At 49.5% G+C, this 9,575-nt stretch overlaps 1 protein-coding gene across 1 annotated transcript in view; it reads right to left on the reverse strand.

Moving 5' to 3' along the window:
- The window catches only part of TBK1 (TANK binding kinase 1), a 37,044-nt gene extending 29,219 nt beyond the window's left edge, over positions 1–7,825 (reverse strand). Inside the window, exons 1-3 of the mRNA XM_008069411.2 lie at positions 7,739–7,825; positions 4,029–4,169; positions 1,168–1,297 (exon numbers count right to left, since the gene is read on the reverse strand). Of these exons, the coding sequence (XP_008067602.1) occupies positions 1,168–1,297; positions 4,029–4,169; positions 7,739–7,825 (358 nt within the window). The remainder of the gene's footprint in view (positions 1–1,167; positions 1,298–4,028; positions 4,170–7,738) is intronic.
- Between the last annotated feature and the right edge of the window lie 1,750 nt (positions 7,826–9,575).

Raw genomic sequence — 9,575 nt, forward strand, 5'->3', positions numbered from 1 at the left:
GCTAATTTTTATTTATTGTAGAGATGAGGTCTCGTCAAGTTGCCTAGGCGGGTCTTGAACCCGCAGGCTCAGGCAATTCACTCACTTCAGCCTCCCAAAGCACGGGATTACATCCTTCATATTTTTGTTTTTGCTTGGTTTTTTTTTTTTTTTTTTGAGTTGGAGTCTCACTCTGTCGTCCAAACTGGAGTGCAGTGGCCACTCCCGGCCACTGCAGCCTCAAACTGCTGGGCTCCGGCGATCCTTCTGCCTCAGCCTTCCAAGTAGCTGGAACTACAGGTGCGCACTACCATACCCAGGTGATTTTTGATTTATTGTAGAGATGAGGTGTCGCCAAGTTGCCCAGGCGGGTCTCGAACCCACGGGTTCAGGCAATCCACTCACCTCAGCCTCCCAAAGTACGGGATTACAATGAGCCACCAAGCCCGGCTCATCTTTCATATTTTTAACGAACAAGTAACACTCCAGTGTATGACTATACCACTCTTGTCTGTCCCTTCATCACCCGAGGGACATTTAGGCTGTTCCCATATTTGGTGATTAGGAAGAATGCTGGAGCACATGTTTTTGCGTGGTTGTGATTTAAAATTGTTGGGGCACACAACTAGCAACGGAATTGCTGGGTCTGGAGTAATTCTGTATTCAACCTTTCGAGGAACTGCCACACGGCTTCCCCAAGTGGCTGTGCCATCCTACAGCCCCACCAGCAGCACGAGGGTCCCACTTCCCCCCACCCTTGCCAATACCTGCCGGCACTTGTCTTTTTGATCTCGGCCATCCTGGTGGGTATGAAGCGGTAGTTCACTGTGGTTTGGTTAGCATTTCCCTAATAATCAATGATGCTAAGCTTCTTCTCATATACTTGCCGGCCACTTGTTTATCTGCTTTGGAGAAATGTCTAAGCAAACCCTTGGCCCATTTTAAATCGAGTTGTCTTTTTATCGTTGTCTGGATAAAAATTCCTTGTCAGATTCATAATCGGCCACATGCTCTCTCCCATGGACTGTCTCTCTACCCGTCTGCCGTCCCTGAAATACCTGGGTTCTAATGGCGATGAGGTCCCGCCTCTCTGTGTTTTGACATTTGTGCTTTTGGAGGAAGGAATTTTCCCATTCTGTGATATTCAATCTCATAAACAGATAAAATCATATAAACAAGCAAACATACCCACATCTCGCAAGACGATTAAAAATTCAGATTCTGGCAGTCCATAGGCATTAGATGGCTCTTCTAAAACTGTGTATAAACTTCCACAGGGACAAAATTCCATAATAAGTACTTTATGTCTTGTTGTTGTCTGGAAAAAAAAAAATCACTGATTGGGAATCAATATGAAAATCTAAGTTTTGATGATATGCCAGCACCGACCTGATTTCATTTACAGGTAAAATTTGCTAGAACGGTGAAAGACTACAGGCATACACCACCACACTCAGAGAGTCTTTAATGTTTTTGTTGGGACAAGGTCTATGTTGCCCAGGCAAGTCTTGAACTAATCTGTTCCTGGCTTCAAGGGATCCTCTGGCCTCGGTCTCCCAAAGTACTGGGACTACGGGTATGAGCCATTGTTTGTATTTTTTTTTCTAAAAATATTCTGAATATGCTGCATATTGATTGTTGAAAGTAGGTACTCAGTCAGGTGCAGTGGCTCAAGTCTGTAATCCTAGCACTTTGGGAGGTCGAGGTGAGAGGACTGCCTAAGCCTGTGGGTTCAAGACCAGCCTGGGCAATATGGTGAGATCTCATCTCTATAATAAATTTAAAGAAAAAAAAAAAAGCCGGGCTCGGTGGCTCAGCCTGTAATCCCGTGCCTTTGGGAGACTGAGGTGAGTGGATTGCCTGAACTCGCGGGTTCAAGACCTGCCTGGGCAGCGAGACCTCATCTCTACAATAAATCAAAAAATCAGCCGGGCGTGGTAGCGCATGCCTGTAATTCCAGCTACTTGGAAGGCTGAGGTGGAAGGATCGCCGGAGCCCAGCAGGTCGAGGTTGCGGTGGCCGGGAGCGGCCCCTGCACTCCATTTTGGGGGACAGAGGGAGATTCCAACTCAAAAAAAAAAAAAAAAAAAAAAAAATTAGCTGGGCATGTTAGTGTGCACCTGTATTTCTGGCAACTTGGAAGGGTGAGGTGGAAGCATTGCCAGAGCCCAGCAGGTCGAGGCTGCGGTGGCCGGGAGCGGCCACTGCACTCCAGTCTGGGCGACAGAGTGAGACTCCAACTCAAAAAAAAAAAAAAAAAAAAAATTAGCTGGGCATGTTAGTGTGCACCTGTATTTCTGACAACTTGGAAGGCTGAGGTGGAAGCATTGCCAGAGCCCAATAGGTCGACGCTGGGATGGCTGTGAGTGTGCCATTGCACTCCAGCCTGGACAACAGAGTGAGACTCTGACTCAAAAGAAAAAAGAAAAAAAAAGAAAGTAGGAACATCTCTGTAACAGCATTATTTTGGAGTGTTTCCTTTCAGCCTTTCTTTCTATAGCTCAAATCATGTATTACAGATAAGCAATGCTGTCTGTCATCATATGGTATATATCGAGGGTATGCTACATACACATTTTTAATCCTAGTTTTCTCAAATAACCCTAAATAGAAGCATTTTCCTAGGTTAAAATTCAAATCCTGGTAAATATCTCTTCTATTACTGCTGCGTAGTGAAGAGCTCCCATTCAGCCAAGGAGCAGCCTGGTTCTGCCCTTGGCTACTGAGAAGGACCTCTGGCCCTGACACATCCTGTCTGGAAGGGCAGAACTCGTCTCTGTTCCTCTGGGGGTTCTGGCCCTGGCAGTCTAACACACCGCGGCGGGTTTGACCTCCAGAAGACGTGGAGACTAGAAGAGTCAGTTGGAACCTCTGGGAGGCGCTGGAGACCAATGGTCAGCCAGGAGAGAAATACCTGGACCCTGAAGCTTCCCGGAGCGTCCATACCCTATGGGCACCATTGTCCACCCATACAGGAGGGCAATGTGCCCTGAGGACAAGGAGGCTTCCGGTCTGCAGCCCTCTCCGTACTGTCCCGAGCCTCTTCCTTGGCTGGTTTTAACCTGCATCCTGCCATGATAAAACCACAATCATAAGTGGAGCACTTGTCTGAGTTCTGAGAGTCACTCCACATTCTAGGATTACCAGATCTGAGCATGCACAGGAACCCCCAATTTGTGGGCAGCTGGTGTGGAGAGAGGGAAGTCCTGTGGGGACCTCTCTCTCCGATGGAGTAGACTGCCAGATTCTGTGCCACTGGCATCAGAAGCCCTGGGCAGACACGGCTGTCTGGAAGGCTCCGCTCTTAAACTTGAGTGTGGCCAAGTCCAGGTAAGTACCCATCACACCTTCAAGCTTATGCCACTTATTTATCCATTCTTTGTTATAAACAGGGCATGAATGAACCTCTTTATGTACCAAATTATAATTTACATTTCTGATTTCTTTCTAGAAAATAGCCACTAAAAATGAAACCACTAGGATAAGCAGTAAAAACAACCAAATTGTTTTTCAAAGGAAAGATATTATTGATTACTCAAGTCGAAAGGGATGGCATACATTTCTATTATCTCTAGATTAACTTTCCTAATGACCTTACTTTCTGTTTCCCCTTAAAATCAATTATTTTATAATTGATGAACTTTATAATCTAAATTTCTACACTTTATTTTTTTTTTGAGTTGGGGTCTCACTCTGTCACAACCACTGCTCACTGCACAACCACTGCTCACTGCAGCCTTGACCTCCTGGGCTCAGGTGAGTCTCCCATCTCAGCCTCCCGAGTAACTGGGACTACAGGTGAGTGTCATCATACCTGGCTAATTTTTTGTAGAGGCAAAGTCTCACTATGTTGCCCAGGCTGGTCTCAAAGTCCTGGGCTCAAGCAATTTGCTTGCCTCGGCCTTCCAAAGTGCTGGGATGCCAGGTGTGAACCACCGTGTCTGACCAATCCGTTTTTTCAAAACTCATTTTTAAATATTAGATTATGTCTTTTGAATCATAACTACAACAGCCATGAAGATAGGATCAACTGAAGCTTGACTACTTACCTCCTCTTCAATTGCAAACAGTTTGACAATATTTTTGTGATTGAGTTTTTTCAGCACTTCAAATTCTCTCATCTGAACGTCCACTGGACGAAGGAAGCTTATGTTATTAAATACTTTGATGGCAAATAAGTCACCGGTTTTCTGGGAAAAAAAGAAGGAAACATTTTATTTATAATATTGTAAAGAAGATCAAAGGTTCTATTATAACTCGCAATAGCAATTCCTCTTTCTTGCAGAACACCACCATGCATCTTTCAGGCATAGTTTGTATAAGGGCTCCCGACTTTTTTTTTTTTTAAGATGAAAAATGAATCCATCAACTGCTCAACATTTCTTTCAACCTGTCGGCTTTAGTATTTGGAAAGGGCTGCTTTCCTTCATATTGTGGATAAAGTTTTCATTATGATGCACTAGCGGCAAAAACAGTCACTCACACTGGATGAGGATAGCTCTCACAGTATCAAAAGCAAAATCACCTTTGGGATAAGAAACAGAAAGTGAAATTCACAAGTCCTTTTCCACGGCCTAATAAATTAGAAACAATCACAACAGGACACACTCCAAAGTACACTCCACTTATGAAACTTGGCCTAAGGACAGCCAAGTAATGCAATTAGCTCTTCAGAAATATTCCTAGCTGGGCTTGGTGACTCAGCCTGTAATCCCGCGCCTTTGGGAGGCTGAGGTGAGTGGATTGCCTGAGCCCGCAGGTTCGAGACCTGCCCGGGCAGCGAGACCTCATCTCTACAATAAATCAAAAAATCAGCCGGGCATGGTAGCGTATACCTGTAATTCCAGCTACTCGGAAGGCTGAGGCGGAAGGATTGCCAGAGCCCAGCAGGCGAGGCTGCGGTGGCCGGGAGCGGCCACTGCACTCCAGTCTGGGCCACCGAGTAAGACTCCAACTCAAAAAAAAAAATAAAAAAGAAATATTCCTGGCTACAACCTGGTGGGTGGGGAGGAAGGGACGTGAGGCTCACACCAACTTCCTACGGGGACTCGGAGGACTCCTCCAGCTCCTCGCAGACACGCCTTCACAGACAATCTGCCGATCAGAAGAACTTCTGCCCCCTCCTGAGGTCTCTAAATACTCCGCCATGGCCAGCTGAGGAAGGTCAAGGCCGGGAGGGCAGCTGGGAGGCAGGAGAACACGCCGGCACTTCAGGGGAGCTTCAGGGCACTTGCAGGAACCTTGCCCCAGATGCTTCTGGGCCCCTACTTCCTTCTAGTCACTGTTGTCAGCAGGCCCCGCCCTGGTGCCAGGCCGGATTCCAAGTATAACACGTCCCCATGTATCCAAGGGTGACCTTCCCCAGAGCGAGAAGAAGTCCCCTCTTGAGTTGGGTTCAAGTGCCTGCCCACAGCCGACACCCGCCTGCGTGCCAGGACCTTGGGACTCTCTCAGTCCACCCACACTGGTCCCCCTTGGAGCCACCTCCTCTTGCTCCAATCACATGACCTTTTCTTGAAACCTCTGCCCTCTTCCTCATCACAGCCCTAGAAGCCACAACATGAGGGCACCAGCTACACGACTTCCTCACCCTGGTCACACCAAACACTCGGACAAATATTCTTTCCAGAGGAAAATGAAAGATGAGGAGAGCCAATGTCCTTCTGCAGACACACGCAGAGAGGAAGAGAACTCCACCTCGCTCCATTCCACTGTCTGTCACCTGTCCAGCACGGGCGGTCAGGCCAAATCATGCATCTCCAGCAGAGAGTATCCTAAAGACACTGGCCTCAAGCTCGGCCCAAGGTCAGGAGAATCCTCACAGAGGCGCAGGTGGAAGGAGGTGCACTGCGGTGATGGCCCAGGGGCACCAGGGCTGGCGTTTGCCAAGCCTGAGTCACCCATTCTGCCTGTGAGGTTACTGGGACTTGTGGACACGCTCCACCTTCCCCTCATTCACCGTCAGTGAGTCCACAGGTCACATGCCGAGGTCATACGTACACACAGATCCCCACGTGCGGACCCAGGTGTCTCCCCTACGCTCCTCCCCTTCCGCTTTACCAGTCACCACACGCGCATCAGCAACGACAGGTAATTTACTGAAAAGGAAGCAGGCAAAGCAGGCGGCATACTGACGAGCAGGCAGCAAACTCGAGGGCCCAGTCATTCTATGCAGCAACACGACATCCTCTGACTAGCCAAGGGGAAGCAGGATTGGGGCACAGTCCCCACCACGTGAAACTGCGTCACTAAGAACAAGCGTGGCTTCTCTGAGCTCATCCTGGGAGGCCGTTGGAGACTGATCCCTAGACCAGGCCCGGCAACTCCCATGTCCATCCTCACCCTCTCCAGTCCTCATCTGGATTTCCTGGATCGAGTTCACCTGCTTCCTTGGAAGGACGTGGGCTGCCCGAGGTCATCCAACCCATCCTCACCGCCCCCTCTCTCCTGTACAGGTGCTTCCCAGAGGAAGCAAGCTCTAGGGAAAGGGCCAGAGGGTATGGCCCCCACCCACACTACCAGGCCCTGGATCATCTCAACCATCGCGTCACCACTGCTTGTCCCCCTCAGCGCCCTCTTAATGCCATCTGGCCACTATGCTCAAAACTGCATGCAGGAACAGCACATCGGTGGTGGTGATGTTCAGAGGTCCACCCAGTGCCCAGTGCACGCAAGTGATCACTGACGTTTGTTAACTGGACCTGGGAAGACAGACTATCAGGTATGTTCTCAGTGCTAAATCTTGGGTCACCACCCACCTCCTCTTCTTGGCACAAAAGAAAAACAACTTCTAGGACAGGAATATCCAAGATGGATCACACCAAACTTGACTAAGGACTCAAGGTCTGTGGATAATTCTAGAATCGGGGGAGAGAAGCTAGAAGCTGTCCTGGGTGCTTCTGATCTCTCCCTAGGAAGCGCCCTCCCCGCACACCTCTCCCAGGCACCCACAGAGCCAACTGGTCCTCTGAGGCCACAGGAAAGGAGGACGGTTCCTTCCTGGTGAATTCCGCCCAACTGCTCAGAGCCTGTTTCTGAAAACTAGAACCTAGGAGCCTCCACACATCACCCAGCTCCAAACAAATTTACAGAGCTGGAGATGACTGACTATTGCATGACAAAAGGACTTCTCACTCCACCATTTTTCCAGCTTCTTTCCTAGAATAGAAACTTCAATTATCTTCCATTTCTTCACTTTAAATGATCTTAGTTATCTTAAATTTCATCCTCCGACAGTGAACCTGACCCAAAATCCTTGCGGTTCCTGGAGTGCTTCTGGGATTGGTCTTTAATTCCTCTCCCATCAAATCTGGCCTTTTAACCTGGTTCCTGTTGAGAATCTCATCTTACTCCCACCAGCCTCATGGCAGGTTGTGCCCGGAGAACTCTCAGCGAGGCATGTCAGAGTCCCCTGTAGCTTCCCCCACCCAGATCATGGCCACAGACACCTCTGCAGTGAGAGTACTGGCCACCAAGGGGAGCTGGGCTGGGGAGAGTGGTTGGGAGGTTAAGGCCCAGCCCCGGCTACTCTCTCCAGGCCTTCCAGCACCCTCATTTCCCTCTACTCCCTGACCCATAAGCTCTTGCTGCCGCTGGGCAACACGTGCACTGGACACATCTACTCCCTAACCACAAAAGCCATTTAAAAAATCCTTAGACGAAGAAATCAAAATGATCAACTCACACTCACTAGTCCAAGTGTGCGTCTCAGGAAGGACACACAGTGATCGAAAGCCTTCCGAGCTTTCTCTGTACCCACCTTGTGCCTCCCACGGAAAACATTTGCCGTAGCTCCTTGGCCTAAGATATCGGACAGCAGCCATAGGTGATTCGACGTGCTCTGCATCTTGGCAACCCTCCTGCTGCACGGAGAAGAGACAGATGTGCCCACGTGTCGCAAGGGACCTGTACAGTCAGGAGACAAACGTCAGCTCTCTTTGGTCTCTGGTAAGGTCACCGTTACTTACTGCTAAATTGAAGTGCTACTCACTGCCCAATGTAGAAATCTAAGTTTCTGGTACTAAGAGAGGTTAAGATGCCCCATGGGCTCTGAAACAACACAAACCAGGACATCGTCAATCTAGCTCACTCGTCACAGGCTAAAGAGATCATGGCTTTCGACTTCCCTTCCTGTGTCATCTCTGCTGTTGAGAGTGATGTCAGCTACTTACCTCCTTCGAATGTGTTCAAAGACTAACCCACGATAAACTGTATTTTAAGGTGTTTTACAATAAAGTAATCATGCAAAGTACAAGGGAAGGATAGAAAACATCACTTTGTTTCCTCCCAGGGCTGGGCAGGAGCTGCTGCTGGTAATATTTCACAGCCTGCACCTGGAGAGGCTGGCGGCATCACCGGAAGGTGTAGATGCCATTCCTGAAAAGTCATTCATTCACGCATCCGAAATGAACCCAAGGATGGTTTCTCCAACCTCCAAGTCTACTGCTGTAAACAGGCCAAGCAGTCTATCTTACCATGTCTTAGGAAACTGGCATGATGGCTGGGCTGGACTCCATGACTCAGCCTGTCATCCTAGAACTTTGGGAGGCTGAGGAGATAAGACTGCCTGAGCTCGTGGGTTTGAGACCAGCCTGGGCAATTTGGCAAGACTTCATCTCTACAATAAATAAAAAATTAGCCTGGCATGGTAGTGTGCACCTGGAAGGCTAAAGCAAAGGATCGCTGGAGCCCAGTGGGTTGTTGCTGGGGTGGCTGTGAGTGTGCCACTATGCTCCAGGCTGGGTGACGGAGTGAGACTCCAACTCAAAAAAAGAGACAAATAGAAATTAGCATGCCCCCAAGCCTGTCCTTTCACACTGAAAAGCTACAGGTCTACAAAGATACTCAACACACATGAGCTTCACGCTGGAATAAAAATGAGGTATGCCAACAGCACAGACGCCAGTCCCACCACGCCCCCGTACGCCGGCTGCGTGTCAAATCAAAACAAGACCTTAATATTCCTTCACCACAAGCTAGAACAAAAACAGCAAGCCGGGCGGGCTGGGTACTCTGCGATGGATTAGTGCAGGTCAATATCCCCGGTGGGTTAAGGGACACGGAGAACGGCTTGGGTCTGAATTCCACCCATCTCTGGCATGCTGGGATGTCTTTACACACCTTTATCCCCCCACCTCACTGAGGACACTTGACACCCAGCAACGGATCGGAAAGAAGCAATGAGAAAAGAAGCCCTTTTCACAAACAAGGGACGCACACGGGTCACTTTGTGGCAGTGCACTCAAGATGTCATGAGCTTCTCACACACGGAGGAGGTTGACATTGACACCCTGCTGTTGTTTCAGAGCCGAGACCGACAGACGGTCTCACTGGGTGGGCCCCTGCGTTTGCCTGGGGGATGACCCAAAACACATCCATCAGCCAGGACACCCGCTGCCCGGCCACAGACACAGACGCAGGGCTGCAGGACAGCCACAGCCACAGGGGTGGGCCCGGGTCTTTGCAAAGGATCTGGCAAGAACCCCACCGGGACCGTGGCCCAGACATGACTCAGCAGGGCCCCGGGGGCTCGTCCCCGAGGAAAAGCCACCCTCCGTCCCGGGGGGCCGCAGGCTCGGAGACACGGCCTGGGGACG

Source organism: Carlito syrichta, unplaced genomic scaffold (genome assembly GCF_000164805.1).
Source record: "Carlito syrichta isolate Samal-C Ts95f unplaced genomic scaffold, Tarsius_syrichta-2.0.1 Scaffold312002, whole genome shotgun sequence".
In the NCBI taxonomy this organism is placed as follows: Eukaryota; Metazoa; Chordata; class Mammalia; order Primates; family Tarsiidae; genus Carlito; species Carlito syrichta.